Consider the following 16,933-nt stretch of genomic DNA (forward strand, 5'->3'; position numbering starts at 1 on the left):
GAGGTTTTGGGAAAAGATGGGTATGGTTAGAAAGCCCTTGATGAGAGAAACAAAACCCCGTGCTCGGAATCTCCAATGGTGGCCGGAGTTGGCCGGAAAATATGAAAGAAGGTGGTGGTGGGTGGTGGTGGCGCCGGGAATTCCGGCCACAGATCGGGCCGGATTTTGGGTGGGGTTTGTAGAGGATGAAAAACGGTGAAGAATGGCGGTGGTCTCGCGAGATTCCGACCAGTAGAACTCCGGGAAAATGGATTTTTGTGAGAAGTGGGTTATGGTTTTCTTGAGCTTCTAGAGAGAAAATGGTGGAATTTGTTAGGTTAGAATGAAGAAGATGAGTGCTGGAGATGTTTAATCCATGGTCAAGAAAGGTCAAACCCGGTCAATGTTGGTCAACTCATTAAACCCCTTGGTCAACAAAAGTCAAAGCAGTCAACAGCTCAAAAGAATCAGTCAATCGACCAACACGCAGGTAGGGCGCGGGCCGCGTGCTGACCGTGTCTACTTGCTTGAAAAGTGCTGATGCTTTCTGATCCCTCACGCGGGTTGGACACGGGCCGTGCGTGCTGAACTGCAGTTGGACCCTTGAGCTACGTGGGCCGCGGGCGTTTCTTCCTATTTCTCAAGCGGGCCGCGGGCCTTTCCTACACTTCAAAATTTTAGAACTTCCACCAAACTTGATTTTTAGCTCAAAAAATGATCCCCGTAAGGCCCGGTTTCAAAATTCTCGACAAAAGTGGGAACAAAACGGGGAGTGAAGGGTGAAACCGTTCAAAATTTTATTTTTCAAAATCCCGAAAACGCTTTGTAAAACGAATTATTTGAATTTAAAAAAAAAGGTGAAAGCACATTGCTTTCCAAAAATTCCCTTCTTTAACGTCTTTGGCGAGACGTCTTCCTGGCTTGCTTCAACACATCGGGACATCCAAATGGATGATTTCAAGAGCATTAGCACTAAAACCTTCATAGAATGGCTTCAACCGGTGCCCATTGACTTTGAAAATTTGTCCCGTCTTTTCGCTCTGAATTTCTACCGCCCCATGGTCAAAGGTCTTTATCACAACAAAAGGTCCAATCCATCTTGACCTTAGCTTGCCTGGAAATAACTTCAATCGTGAATGGTATAGTAAGACCCTATGCCCCGGTTCAAAATGCTTTCGGGTGATGGACTTGTCGTGGAAGAGCTTCGTCTTCTCCTTATAAATCCTTGTGTTTTCATAGGAGTCGTTTCTCAATTCTTCCAGCTCTTGGAGTTGAAGCTTCCTATGTCTCCCCGCCTCATCAATATTGTAATTACATTGCTTGACCGTCCAAAATGCACGGTGCTCTAATTCAACGGGTAGATGACATGACTTTCCGAAAACCAACCTAAAGGGTGACATTCCTATCGGGGTCTTGTAAGCGGTCCGATAGGCCCATAACGCATCATCAAGCCTTAAACTCCAATATTTCCTTGTCGGATTCATTTTTTTCTCTAAAATACTCTTCACCTCACGATTTGAGACTTCCGCTTGACCGTTCGTTTGAGGGTGGTAGGCGGTAGAGACACGATGGGTCACGTTGTACTTTTTCAGCAAGGCCTCCATCATCTTATTGCAAAAATGCGTCCCTCGATCACTAATCAAAGCCCTAGGCACACCAAACCTCACGAAGACATTAGATTTCAAAAAGTCGATAACTATTTTGGCATCATCCGATCTTGTGGCTTTGGCTTCAACCCACTTAGAAACATAGTCAACCGCGAGCAAGATGTAAACGTTGCCAAACGAGACGGGAAATGGGCCCATAAAATCAATCCCCATACGTCGAAAATTTCACAAACAAGGATTAGATTTTGTGGCATTTGATTTTTTTGTGAAATGTTTCCCGTCCTTTGGCACCGTTCACATCTTTTACAAAACATATAACAATCGCGTGACATGGTTGGCCAAAATAATCCACATTCAAGAACCTTTCTCAAAGTTCGGCTAGGTCCGAAGTATCCCCCACAAGCAAATTCATGACAAAAATGTAAAATGGATTGATGCTCTTGTTGGGGTACACATCGCCTAATGATTTGATCGGGACAATGTTTCCACAAATAAGGCTCATCCCACACATAGTATTTTGCATCACTTTTAAGCTTGTCTTTTTGAGCACGTGAGAATATGTCGGGATACCTTTTTGTGACCAAAAAGTTAACGATATCAGCATACCAAGGAGTAGATTGAATAAGGGAAAAGAGATGCTCATCCGGAAACTCGTCTCGCAAAGGGAGAGGAGTTTCATTTGAAGTGATCCGGCTTAAGTGGTCGGCAACAAGGTTCTCACATCCACTTTTGTCCCGGATTTCCAAATCAAATTCTTGCAATAATAAGATCCACCGGATGAGTCTTAGCTTTCCATCTTTCTTTGTCATCAAGTACTTGAGAGCCGCATGATCCGAATACACTATAACTTTGGTGCCAAGTAGATATTGTCGGAACTTCTCCAAAGCAAACACTATGGCCAATAGCTCATTCTCCGTGGTAGAGTGGTTGCTTTGAGCATTGTCTAGTGTCCTTGATGCATAATAAATCACATGGGAGGCTCTTCCATTCTTTTGACCCAAAACGGCGCCGATTTTATAATTGCTTGCATCACACATGATCTCGAAAGGGAGATCCCAATTTGGTGCTTGTATGATGGGGGCGGATGTAAGCAATTCCTTGAGCTTGTCGAAAGCTTCTTTGCACGCCTCATTGAACTCGAAATCGGCCTCCTTTTGCAAGAGTTGGCACATTGGACTTGTTATCTTTGAAAAATCCTTGATGAATCGTCGGTAGAAACCTACATGGCCCAAAAAAGAACGAACTTCCCGAACACAAGTCGGGTAAGGTAAGCTTTGAATAACATCGATCTTGGCCTTATCTACCTTAATTCCTTTTTCAGACACGATGTGACCCAAAATGAGACCTTAACTCACCATGAAATGACATTTCTCAAAGTTTAAAACCAAATTTATTTCAATGCATCTTTTCAAAATTTTGGTGAGATTGGTCAAACACTCTTGAAAGGAGTTCCCGTATACCGTAAAATCATCCGAAAAAACCTCAATTATGTTTTCGACATATTCAGAAAAGATACTAAACATGTAATGTTGGAAAGTGGCCGTGGCGTTACACAATCCAAATGGCATTCTACGGTATGCGAAAGTGCCAAATGGACATGTAAAAGTTGTCTTTTCTTGGTCTTCCGGCGCCACCGGGATTTGGTGAAAACCGGAATACCCGTCAAGACAACAATAGTGAGATTTTCCGGCCAACCTTTCTAACATTTGGTCAATGAAAGGCAATGGAAAATGATCTTTTCGTGTGCTTGCATTGAGTTTGCGGTAGTCAATACATACTCTCCACCCGTTTTGTACACGGGTGGGGACCATCATACCTTTGTTGTTCTCGACCACCGTGATTCCCGTATTTTTAGGCACAACTTGGACCGGGCTCACCCATTTTCTATCCGAAATTAGATAAATCATTCCCGCATCTAGGAGCTTCAAAATCTCTTTCTTGACCACTTCCATCATAGGCGGATTCAACCGTCTTTGCGCGTCTCTACTTGGTTTGCATTCATCCTCCATTAAGATCTTGTGCATACAAGTGGAGGGACTCAACCCTTTGATATCTGCAATCGTCCAACCCATGGCTTCTTTATGCTCCTTCAACACCTTGAGGAGTTGCTCTTCTTCAAATTCGGTTAAGTGAGTTGAAATGATAACCGGGAGGGTTTCATTCTTTCCCAAGTAGGCATACTTCAAGTGTTGAGGTAGGACCTTCAATTCCAATTCGGGTGGTTGAACAAGGGATGGAGGCATTTTTGTGTGAGTTGGGGGCAATTCAATTTGTTTGACATCTAATCTTGTGGATTTCTTCATCTCCATCTTATTTACCAACTTCTCAACTTCCGGATCCAAAGAATAAAGCTTTAATTGCTCAGCTAGCTTCCGACAATCGAATCCTTTGCTTAAGATCATCTCCAACATATCACCGTTAGATAACTCAAACAATTCTTGAGTAATTGGCTCAACAACATCAACAAAGTACAAAGACGAAACATCACTAGGATATCTCATGGCATCATAAATATTAAAACTTATTGTTTCACCATCAAACTCCATTGTCAAACTTCCCGCATACACATCGATCTTCGCCCTAGCCGTCTTCAAAAACGGTCTCCCAAGCAAGATTAGAGCCGATTTGGAGGACACTTGCTCATCTAGATCAATCACATAGAAATCTGTCGGGAAGACCAATTGGTTCACTTGCACTAGGACATCTTCCAAAACACCTCTAGGAAAGACACTTGATTTATCCGCAAGAGAGATTATGACACCGGTTTCACTTAAGGGTCCGACATTCAATGATTCATACACCGAATAGGGCATGACATTGATAGAGGCACCAAGATCAAGCATAGCACTACTAAAAGTGACATCTCCAATCTTGCAAGGAACCGTGAACATTCTGGGATCTTTGCATTTGGGTGGAAGTTTCCTTTGTAAAACCGCGGATGCTTTTTCATTCATCAAAATTTTCTCATTTCCCTTCAACTTCCTCTTGTTGGTACAAAGTTCTTTCAAAAACTTTGCATATCTCGGGATTTGCTTGATTGCATCAAGTAGAGGGATGTTTACTTCCACCTTTCGAAAGGTGTCCAAAATCTCTTTCTCTTCCATGTTCTTTTTCGAAGTCGCAAGTCAGGAGGGGAATGGCGGTTGAGTGGCTATGGGTGTTACTAGAGGGGTAGTCTTCTTTGGAACTCCGGCTTGTGCATCGTTCTTGACTATAGGTTCTTCAACGGGAATAACTTCTATTTCTTCCTCTTCATCTCCTGGCTTCTTCTTTGAACTACTCTCTCCGGCTTGTTTGCCACTTCTCAAGGTCACCACATTGACATTTGGGTTCTTTTCGGTTTGAGAAGGCAATTTCCCACGGGACTCCAACTTGCTTATGGATGTAACTATATCTCCCATTTGTGCTTCAAGGTTGAAGATACTAGTTCTTGTCTCTTTTTGGAATTGTTGGGTACTAGTGGCTAAGGATTTGACAATGTCTTCAAGAGACATTCCGGAACTACTTGGTTGGGATTGATGAGGTTGTTGGTGATGTGGAGGGTGTGGTTTGGATTGATAGTGTGGTTGTGGATGTTGATAGTGAGGTTGTGGTGGTGGATAGGAAGGTCTAACCAATGCATTTTGAGGCAATGGTCTTGGGTTGTAGTTCATGTTGGGATTTGGCTTCCAACTTTAATTGTAAGCATTTTGGTAACCGGATGGCTTGTTGTGGTAATTTTGAAACTCTCCTGTGGCATTTACATGTTCCGCATCTTCTTGAAGAATGGGACACATATCTGTAGGATGTCCCATTGTTGCACATATCCCACAAACCATCACTTGTGGAGTTTGTCCCATGGTTAGCTTTTGGACAACGGAGGTTAGATCTTTGATTTGAGACTCAAGATTTGATGTTCCCACTTCGTTGACTTTGTGTTGTGTATCTCTTTTCATGTCTTGGCGCGGGCCAAAATGTTGACAATTCGCGGCTATGGTGTTGAAAAGTTGTCTTGTTTGTTGTGGAGTTTTACTAAAGACATCACCACCACTTGAGGCATCAACTAGTCTTCTCTCCATTGGCAACAATCCCTCATAGAAGTGTTGAATGAGGAGTTGTTCCGGAATTTGGTGTTGTGGGCAACTATAGCACAAGTTGTTGAACCTCTCCCAATAATCATGAAAAGTATCATTTTGACCTTGGCGGATTCCACAAATCTCATTTCTAAGACTTGAGACTCTTGAAGCGGGATAGAACTTATCAAGAAAAGCTCTTGCCATGTCGGTCCATGAGTTGATTGACCCCGGGGGAAGATAGAATAACCAATCTTTTGTTCTATCGGCCAATGAAAAGGGGAATGCCCTTAGATTGATTTGGTCATCGGTTGACCCTTGTGGCTTCATACTAGTGCAAATAATGTGGAACATCTTCAAGAGCTTATGCGGGTCTTCGTTCTCCAATCCATGAAAAGTCGGGAGGTGATTGATTAAACTTGACTTCAATTCCGAACCTCCTTCCAAAACCAGGTAATTGATGCCGGTTGGAGTTTGTGTAACATCGGTTTCCATCATTTGCCTCAAAGTTCTTTCGGGAACTTCTCCTCCGTCCTCCATTGCAATTGGTTCAATAATGGGTGGATTTTGTTGTAGAGGTGGTGTTTCGGGAATTTCTTGGCGAGGGTCGGGACTAGAATCGGGTTCCGTATCACTTGATGAAGCGGGTTCAACCTCCGGATCCCCGTGAGGATTAGAAGTGTGACCACGTTCAATTCGCTTTTCCTTCGCCAAACGCCTTGCTTCTTTTTCAATTTCTGGGTTGTAAATCAAGTCACCTGTATGCTGAGATCTGGGCATAGAGAAACAAATTGATTAAAAATAAACCAATCCCCGTCAACGGCACCAAAATTTGGTGGTTGTCGAGGCCAACAAAAATAATAACCCTAAATATTACACACCAAAGTGTATAGTGGTAAAAGGGTCGAATCCACGTAGATTGGTTCAATTTATAACTCTATGAAAAATCTCTTTGTAAAAATACTTGTAAAATGACAATAAATTAAAAATGGGGGGTTTGGTCTTTTGAAATACTTGGAATAAACTAGAATTAAACTAAGATTTAAATAAACAATTTCAACAAAAATAAGAGTTTGATATAAATCAATAAGAGAAGGATGGTTGACTTAAGGTTCCTCACTTTGACTTTTGATGAACATATCATTAGAATCCAATGGTGCAATACTTGATTTAAATCCTTAATTTGGCTATAGTAATCCAATGAGCTTGAGATTACCTAGACTTTTCTTAGTTGTTGAAATGGTTAGAGAAGCTCATAACAATTTCCTTAGTCAAAGTCACTAATTCCATTAAGCTTGTAATTAGTGAAAGTCAACTAGCATTAAGACCCAAAAAGTCACCAAATCCAAGAGGAGTCAAAAGCTTCCACTACCATGTTGGAGAAAATGTTTTTATAATTGTGTGAAGTAAAACTAACACAAGAATCACTTGTTGCTTGCTAATTTGAAGATCCTTTACTTAATCAAGAAATTAGCCAACTAATCACCACAAACACATTTAAACTCATGAATAAAAACATACAAGCAATGATAAGATGTTAAAACACAAAACATTTTCATAAAGATTCAAACACAAATTCATGGATTCTTCAATATTCAACAAAAGTTCAAAGGATTCAACAAAAGTCAACCAAGATTTGTTTAGCCAAGCATGGCTAAACTCAAGAAAACAAAGTTAGTTAAGATTGTACCAAACATTTGACAAGAATCAAGAGAAGAAAAGATGAAGTTCCTCAAGGTTTTTGGCCTTCAAATTGCTCCCAAACTCCAGAGAGAATGCCTCCGAATCGGGTGTAAAAGATTAGGCTGAAGAGGCACACCAACCTTCCCAATATAGAGCTCTAGACAAAATCCCGAATTTGCCCTTGTCAGGAATCCACACGGGCCGCGGTGAATCTTACGCGGGCCGCGTGACTATGACGGAGTTTTTGGGCTCTTTCAAGATTTGGGCCCCCACAGCTATTCCATTGGCCCAGTTCGAGTCTAATTAACTTCTAGCCCATTTCTCTTCAATATTTCTTCAATTTGAGCCCAATTTGCCTCTCCACATCACTCAAAGCTTCCGCAAACTCCCCAATCATCGATCTTGCACACTCAAGAATTCTCCCATGCCTTTTAAATTTAAAGTTCAACACTTCCAAGCCTTCAAGCAATTGACAAGTCCACTCCATGAATCACCTCCATAGCCATCAAGCATGAAATCCCCATTACCCTTCAAGTCGAATCGCCTCCCAAAAATCCCGCTCCGCTAGTCTCCAAAAAATCTGCAATAATGCTCAAGAAACTAGAAAGTACCCAAAATGGTCATAAAAATAACAAAAAGGAAAATATGCATGGAAATCAACTAAAATGCGAATGAAATGTGCTAAAAAAACTATAAAAATAAGTAAATAAAATGAAGCTAACAAATCACCCCAAGCTTAAACCTTACTTGTCCTCAAGTAAGAAAGACTAAAATGAACTCAGGATGAACTATCCTAAGGAAAATAAAAAGAATGGATAGAACCGCGGAACCTGATCACCGTTAGTCAACATGGTCAGAATTGATCTTGCTATTACCTCACAAATTTTTCATCCGATGACAAAGGGACCATAAACCACAGCTAGGACAATTCCTCTAGGTGAGTAAGGAGGAATGGACAGTCGCAGCCTCAATGGAACATGCATACAATGAAGAACATCTGTAGTAGGGAGAAAGCAGTTGGATGGGCTCGTGTGGAGCTCTTCTTTAAGTGTACACTCTGATCTCACGTCTGCCGGTTTCTCTCATGTGTAATTGGGTTTAATCGCTCGGGCACCGTTGTACGAATCGGTTCACTTAGTGTTGGCCCAAACCTCCCGTAGTATCCGACTCAACAGTCTCTCTAACATCACCAATTTACGAAAAGAAACAACTCGATCTGTATATAATAATACAAACCTAAATAATAGAATATCAAACGCCGGGTGACCAAAATGTTGGAAATTTTGTTCAATAATTGAACCGGTCACCTATTTAAGATAGTTGCAGCTGGAAATCCGCATGTTTTTTTTAGTGTTTAACACACATACTTGAAGGTAATGAACTAACAATCGAAATTTTTAACAAGAAAACCTTTTGACTAAAAATTTGGTTCCCAAAAGTGTGTAAGTGGAACCGAAAGGGTAGTAATATAATCTGAATGGTCTAAGTGTGAAAATGACCATGTGTGGAGCATAAAAATGTAATGTAAGCTCCTTTTCAAACTTGCAATTTTTCAAAAGTAATGAAAATGTCCACATGCGGACTAAAAGACTCTCTAAAATCCTAAGAAAATTGCAAAAAGATATGGTGATGTAAAGAGACCGGATATGGATTCTACTCGGGGACAAGCACCAATGCTTCATCCTAACAGTTCAAACATGATCAAGTGTGATCCTCTCAGCGGTAGTGACCGCAAGGCTAAGAACATCCATTTCTATAGTATATCCTACAGTTGTTAGTATTGTATGCATAATTCTTCATGAAAACTACCTGGCCATGATCACTTACCCCTTTAAGCTACCAGCATCTGATCCCAAGTATGAAATCCCAAACTGCAGCTAGTGGTCCCGGTTCGATGGGTGAGATAGCAACAAGATCCTGGACCAATAATGATACAATAACTATGAACCTGTTTCATGGCATCCAAGGGGGTGAGAATAAACAGACAACAAAAGTGCATGAATGCTAATGCCGTAAGCTAAATGTTATGCAAAAATATAATAGGTCAAAAAGAAGAAAATAAAATCTTTTTGGAATTTTATATAAATACAAAAAAATGAATGAAAATTAGCTTAAAACTAAAATGTTATGCAACCTAGTTAAAAAATACATGAAAAAGTAAAAGAAAAGGGAAATGCCCCACCCCAAGCTTAAGAACAAGCATTGTCCTCAATGCTTAAGGAAAGGGCGGAAATGACCTAAATCGGAGGGTCGGGCGGCGGGAAATGCCCGTGGTGATAGTGGTAGTCCCACATATCCTGGACCTGGCGGGAAGTAGGTGGGAATGACTGCTCTAGCCGATCGACAAGGGTAGCCACATCTCGGATGGCTCTGGTGTTCTCCTGCGTCTGGGTGTCGATGCGCTGCACCGTGGAGAACATTGTGGCGAATTGGTCAAAGAACGTAGGGGGGAAATATGGTGGGACTTCGTGTCTCCCATGTTGTTGTGGCTGATATTGAGGCTCGGAAAAATGTTGTGGAGGCTAAAACTGGTCATCTTCATCATCTATAGGAGGAGGGTAGTCGGATGGAATGATCCATTGATCAGGGTCGGTTGGCTCGAAACTCCCTATATACTCGTGGGGAAGAATGAGGTATGGTTGGTTGTCAAGAATCCACATGGGACCAACGACCAAATCCCGGACGAGTTGCATTCGGCGAAGTGCGTGGCCGTCAAGGCTAGAGGGGCTGGAAGGCTTCTCGAATGGAAGAGTGGAGAGATGAGGTTGAAGCGGTGGCCGAGATGCAATGAGGGTGATCAATCCCCCAATGAAAATGTCTCCTTTGTCCATAGTTGTGAGGTTGTAACATTTGGTGAAGAAAAAGGAGGCAAAATCCGGCCGCGACCGTTCTCACGAGTCATGCACCAAAGAAAAAATAATTCCGCCTTTGAAATTTGTCCCACTTCGGAGCGGGCAAAAATGGTGCATGTGAGTACACGATGCGCTAGGTGCAAACATGGGTGAATTATGGAGGAGGCCTTTGACGAAGACGATGAATATTGTGGCTCGTTGGTAATTTGCTGCCAAAAGTGATGCTCATTGAAGTTTTCGGGCCATGGGTCTTGTTGGTGATATAGATTGTCCACTGGAGTGCCCATCAGGGCGTTCACCACCCGATATGGTAGGGATCATTTCTCGCCGAGCGTTTGGAAGGTGACGGTTTCGCCTTCCTCTTCGGGATTGAATGCGGTGAAAAATTCCAAGGTTGGTTCAACATAGGTGGCGGCGCGGTTATAGAGGAATTGGCCCCACCCGATATTGTTAAATAACGCTTGGACTCCATCGAGTACCCCAAGACTAGCAAAAAAGATTCCCTATGGAGGAATTTTGTTGACTTGACTTGACTTTTGTTGGAAACGAGAAAATCATATGTTTTGCGGTCCTCGCGATTCAACAAACGAAACGGGGGATCCTCGGATTTTCCTTTCGACCCCCCTTTAGAGGAAGTAGCTCCCGTCCCCGTTTTTGCACGTTTAGACATTTACTCCAGACAAAAATTTATCAATAATAACTTTCAAGCCACACCAAAGGCAAACAATTCCAACAACAAATGGGAAATTGGGATGCAAATAATCAAGATAAATGAATGAAAGTACCCAATTTTCTTAGACCCGGAACAAATGGTGGAAGCGGAATTAGAGCCACCGAAGAGATTCTCCAATATACACCCCAAGCTTATGATTTTGCTTCGTATTTAACGCTTTAATCGCTAAAACAACCCCACAAACGAGCTTCAAGATGACTTTCCGGCGACTAGAGTGGCGGCACCCCGAATTGGTCGGAAATTTTTCGTGAGGTTTTGGGAAAAGATGGGTATGGTTAGAAAGCCCTTGATGAGAGAAACAAAACCCCGTGCTTGGAATCTCCAATGATGGCCGGAGTTGGCCGGAAAATGCGAAAGAAGGTGGTGGTGGCGCCCGGAATTCCGGCCACAGATCGGGCCGGATTTTGGGTGGGGTTTGTAGAGGATGAAAAACGGTGAAGAATGGCGGTGGTCTCGTGAAATTCCGACCGGTAGAACTTCGGGAAAATGGATTTTTGTGAGAAGTGGGTTATGGTGTTCTTGAGCTTCTAGAGAGAAAATAGTGGAATTTGTTAGGTTAGAATGAAGAAGATGAGTGCTGGAGATGTTTAATCCACGGTCAAGAAAGGTCAAACCCAGTCAATGTTGGTCAACTCATTAAACCCCTTGGTCAACAAAAGTCAAAGCAGTCAACAGCTCAAAAGAATCTGTCAATCGACCAACACGCAGGTAGGGCGCGGTCCGTGTGCTGGCCGCGTCTACTTGCTCGAAAAGTGCTGATGCTTTCTGATCCCTCACGCGGGTTGGACACGGGCCGCGCGTGCTGAACTGCAGTTGGACCATTGAGCTACGCGAGCCGCGGGCGTTTCTTCCTATTTCTCAAGCGGGCCGCGGGCCTTTCCTGCACTTCAAAATTTTAGAACTTCCACCAAACTTGATTTTTAGCTCAAAAAATGATCCCCGTAAGGCCCGGTTTCAAAATTCTCTACAAAAATGGGAACAAAACGGGGAGTGAAGGGTGAAACCGTTCAAAAATTTATTTTTCAAAATCGCGAAAACGCTTTGTAAAACGAATTATTTGAATTTAAAAAAAAGGTGAAAGCACATTGCTTTCCAAAAATGCCCTTCTTTAACGTCTTTGGCGAGACGTCTTCCTGGCTTGCTTCAACACATCGGGACATCCAAATGGATGATTTCAAGAGCATTAGCACTAAAACCTTCATAGAATGGCTTCAACCGGTGCCCATTGACTTTGAAAATTTGTCCCGTCTTTTCGCTCTGAATTTCTACCGCCCCATGGTCAAAGGTCTTTATCACAACAAAAGGTCCAATCCATCTTGACCTTAGCTTGCCTGGAAATAACTTCAATCGTGAATGGTATAGTAAGACCCTATGCCTCGGTTCAAAATGCTTCCGGGTGATGGACTTGTCGTGGAAGAGCTTCGTCTTCTCCTTATAAATCCTTGTGTTTTCATAGGAGTCGTTTCTCAATTCTTCCAGCTCTTGGAGTTGAAGCTTCCTATGTCTCCCCGCCTCATCAATATTGTAATTACATTGCTTGACCGCCCAAAATGCACGGTGCTCTAATTCGACGGGTAGAGGACATGACTTTCCGAAAACCAACCTAAAGGGTGACATTCCTATCGGGGTCTTGTAAGCGGTCCGATAGGCCCATAAGGCATCATCAAGCCTTAAACTCCAATCTTTCCTTGTCGGATTCACTGTTTTCTCTAAAATACTCTTCACCTCACGATTTGAGACTTCCGCTTGACCGTTTGTTTGAGGGTGGTAGGCGGTAGAGACACGATGGGTCACGTTGTACTTTTTCAGCAAGGCCTCCATCATCTTCTTGCAAAAATGCGTCCCTCGATCACTAATCAAAGCCCTAGGCACACCAAACCTCACGAAGACATTAGATTTTAAAAATTAGATAACTGTTTTGGCATCATCCGATCTTGTGGCTTTGGCTTCAACCCACTTAGAAACATAGTCAACCGCGAGCAAGATGTAAACGTTGCCAAACGAGACGGGAAATGGGCCCATAAAATCAATCCCCCATACGTCGAAAATTTCACAAACAAGGATTGGATTTTGTGGCATTTGATATTTTTGTGAAATGTTTCCCGTCCTTTGGCACCGTTCACATCTTTTACAAAACATATAACAATCGCGTAACATGGTTGGCCAAAATAATCCACATTCAATAACCTTTCTCAAAGTTCGGCTAGGTCCGAAGTGTCCCCCACAAGCAAATTCATGACAAAATTGTAAAATGGATTGATGCTCTTGTTGGGGTACACATCGCCTAATGATTTGATCGGGACACTGTTTCCACAAATAAGGCTCATCCCACACATAGTATTTTGCATCACTTTTAAGCTTGTCTTTTTGAGAACGTGAGAATATGTCGGGATACCTTTTGTGACCAAAAAGTTACGATATCAGCATACCAAGGAGTAGATTGAATAAGGGAAAAGAGATGCTCATCCGGAAACTCGTCTCGCAAAGGGAGAGGAGTTTCATTTGAAGTGATCCGGCTTAAGTGGTCGGCAACAAGGTTCTCACATCCACTTTTGTCCCGGATTTCCAAATCAAATTCTTGCAATAATAAGATCCACCGGATGAGTCTTAGCTTTGCATCTTTCTTTGTCATCAAGTACTTGAGAGCCGCATGATCCGAATACACTATAACTTTGGTGCCAAGTAGATATTGCCGGAACTTCTCCAAAGTGAACACTATGGCCAATAGCTCCTTCTCCGTGGTAGAGTAGTTGCTTTGAGCATTGTCTAGTGTCCTTGATGCATAATAAATCACATGGGAGGCTCTTCCATTCTTTTGACCCAAAACGGCGCCGATAGCATAATTGCTTGCATCACACATGATCTCGAAAGGGAGATCCTAATTTGGTGCTTGTATGATGGGGGCGGATGTAAGCAATTCCTTGTGCTTGTCGAAAGCTTCTTTGCACGCCTCATTGAACTTGAAATCGGCCTCCTTTTGCAAGAGTTGGTACATTGGTCTTGTTATCTTTGAAAAGTCCTTGATGAATCGTCGGTAGAAACCTACATGGCCCAAAAAAGAACGAACTTCCCGAACACAAGTCGGGTAAGGTAAGCTTTGAATAACATCGATCTTGGCCTTATCTACCTCAATTCCTTTTCCAGACACGATGTGACCCAAAATGAGACCTTGACTCACCATGAAATGACATTTCTCAAAGTTTAAAACCAAATTTATTTCAATGCATCTTTTCAAAATTTTGGTGAGATTGGTCAAACACTCTTGAAAGGAGTTCCCGTATACCGTAAAATCATCCGAAAAAACCTCAATTATGTTTTCGACATATTCGGAAAAGATACTAACCATGCAACGTTGGAAAGTGGCAGGGGGGTTACACAATCCAAATGGCATTCTACGGTATGCGAAAGTGCCAAATGGACATGTAAAAGTTGTCTTTTCTAGGTCTTCCGGCGCCACCGGGATTTGGTGAAAACCGGAATACCCGTCAAGACAACAATAGTGAGATTTTCCGGCCAACCTTTCTAACATTTGGTCAATGAAAGGCAATGGAAAATGATCTTTTCGTGTGCTTGCATTGAGTTTGCGGTAGTCAATACATACTCTCCACCCGTTTTGTACACGGGTGGGGACCATCATACCTTTGTTGTTCTCGACCACCGTGATTCCCGTATTTTTAGGCACAACTTGGACCGGGCTCACCCATTTTCTATCCGAAATTAGATAAATCATTCCCGCATCTAGGAGCTTCAAAATCTCTTTCTTGACCACTTCCATCATTGGCGGATTCAACCGTCTTTGCGCGTCTCTACTTGGTTTGCATTCATCCTCCATTAAGATCTTGTGCATACAAATGGAGGGACTCAACCCTTTGATATCCGCAATCGTCCAACCCATGGCTTCTTTATGCTCCTTCAACACCTTGAGGAGTTGCTCTTCTTCAAATTCGGTTAAGTGAGTTGAAATGATAACCGGGAGGGTTTCATTCTTTCCCAAGTAGGCATACTTCAAGTGTTGAGGTAGGACCTTCAATTCCAATTCGGGTGGTTGAACAAGGGATGGAGGCAATTTTGTATGAGTTGGGGGCAATTCAATTTGTTTGACATCTAATCTTGTGGATTTCTTCATCTCCATCTTATTTACCAACTTCTCAACTTCCGGATCCAAAGAATAAAGCTTTAATTGCTCGGCTAGCTTCCCACAATCGAATCCTTTGCTTAAGATCATCTCCAACATATCACCGTCAGATAACTCAAACAATTCTTGAGTAATTGGCTCAACAACATCAACAAAGTACAAAGACGAAACATCACTAGGATATCTCATGGCATCATAAATATTAAAACTTATTGTTTCACCATCAAACTCCATTGTCAAACTTCCCGCATACACATCGATCTTCGTCCTAGCCATGAATTTATGGGTTGTAAATCAAGTCACATGTACGCTGAGATCTGGGCATAGAGAAACAAATTGATTAAAAATAAACCAATCCCCGGCAACGGCGCCAAAATTTGGTGGTTGTCGAGGCCTACAAAAATAATAACCCTAAATATTACACACCAAAATAGTGTATAGTGGTAAAGGGGTCGAATCCACGAAGATTGGTTCAATTTATAACTCTATGAAAAATCTCTTTGTAAAAATACTTGTAAAATGACAATAAATTAAAAATGGGGGGTTTGGTCTTTTGAAATACTTGGAATAAACTAGAATTAAACTAAGATTTAAATAAACAATTTCAACAAAAATAAGAGTTTGATGTAAAATCAATAAGAGAAGGATGGTTGACTTAAGGTTCCTCACTTTGACTTTTGATGAACATATCATTAGAATCCAATGGTGCAATATTTGATTTAAATCCTTAATTTGGCTATAGTAATCCAATGAGCTTGAGATTACCTAGACTTTTCTTAGTTGTTGAAATGGTTAGAGAAGCTCATAACAATTTCCTTAGTCAAAGTCACTAATTCCATTAAGCTTGTAATTAGTGAAAGTAAACTAGCATTAAGACCCAAAAAGTCACCAAATCCAAGAGAAGTCAAAAGCTTCCACTACCATGTTGGAGAAAATGTTTTTATAATTGTGTGAAGTAAAACTAACACAAGAATCACTTGTTGCTTGCTAATTTGAAGATCCTTTACTTAATCAAGAAATTAGCCAACTAATCACCACAAACACATTTAAACTCATGAATAAAAACATACAAGCAATGATAAGATGTTAAAACACAAAACATTTTCATAAAGATTCAAACACAAATTCATGGATTCTTCAATATTCAACAAAAGTTCAAAGGATTCAACAAAAGTCAACCAAGATTTGTTTAGCCAAGCATGGCTAAACTCAAGAAAACAAAGTTAGTTAATATTGTACCAAACATCTGACAAGAATCAAGAGAAGAAAAGATGAAGTTCCTCAAGGTTTTTGGCCTTCAAATTGCTCCCAAACTCCAGAGAGAATGCCTCCAAATCGGGTGTAAAAGATTAGGCTGAAGAGGCACACCAACCTTCCCAATATAGAGCTCTAGACAAAATCCCGAATTTGCCCTTGTCAGGAATCCACGCGGGCCGCGGGGAATCTTACGCGGACCGCGTGACTATGACGGAGTTTTTGGGCTCCTTCAAGATTTGGGCCCCCACAGCTATTCCATTGGCCCAGTTCGAGTCTAATTAACTTCTAGCCCATTTCCCTTCAATATTTCTTCAATTTGAGGCCAATTTGCCTCTCCACATCACTCAAAGCTTCCGCAAACTCCCCAATCATCGATCTTGCACACTCAAGAATTCTCCCGTGCCTTTCAAATTTAAAGTTCAACACTTCCAAGCCTTCAAGCAATTGACAAGTCCACTCCATGAATCATCGCCATAGCCATCAAGCATGAAATCCCCATTGCCCTTCAAGTCCAATTGCCTCCCAAAAATCCCGCTCCGCTAGTCTCCAAAAAATCTGCAATAATGCTCAAGAAACTAGAAAGTACCCGAAATGGACATAAAAATAACAAAAAGGAAAATATGCATGGAAATCAA

General features: G+C 41.8%; 2 protein-coding genes across 2 annotated transcripts; both read right to left on the reverse strand.

Annotated features, from left to right (window-relative positions):
* Positions 1 to 1,811: 1,811 nt before the first annotated feature.
* On the reverse strand, positions 1,812 to 4,690 carry LOC145139280 (uncharacterized). The gene is made up of 5 exons (XM_079073161.1): positions 4,120 to 4,690; positions 3,403 to 4,023; positions 3,047 to 3,285; positions 1,949 to 2,737; positions 1,812 to 1,868 (listed from the first exon to the last, which is right to left on the reverse strand). Exons 1-5 carry the CDS (start codon positions 4,688 to 4,690, stop codon positions 1,812 to 1,814), a joined length of 2,277 nt encoding a protein of 758 aa, XP_078929287.1.
* Positions 4,691 to 12,049: 7,359 nt separating this feature from the next.
* On the reverse strand, positions 12,050 to 12,727 carry LOC145139281 (uncharacterized). The gene has a single exon (XM_079073162.1). The coding sequence runs from the start codon at positions 12,725 to 12,727 to the stop codon at positions 12,050 to 12,052; it is 678 nt and encodes a 225-aa protein (XP_078929288.1).
* Between the last annotated feature and the right edge of the window lie 4,206 nt (positions 12,728 to 16,933).

Source organism: Lactuca virosa, chromosome 9 (assembly GCF_052849685.1).
Source record: "Lactuca virosa cultivar CGN04683 chromosome 9, Lactuca_virosa_CGN04683_v6, whole genome shotgun sequence".
NCBI classification, from domain to species: Eukaryota; Viridiplantae; Streptophyta; class Magnoliopsida; order Asterales; family Asteraceae; genus Lactuca; species Lactuca virosa.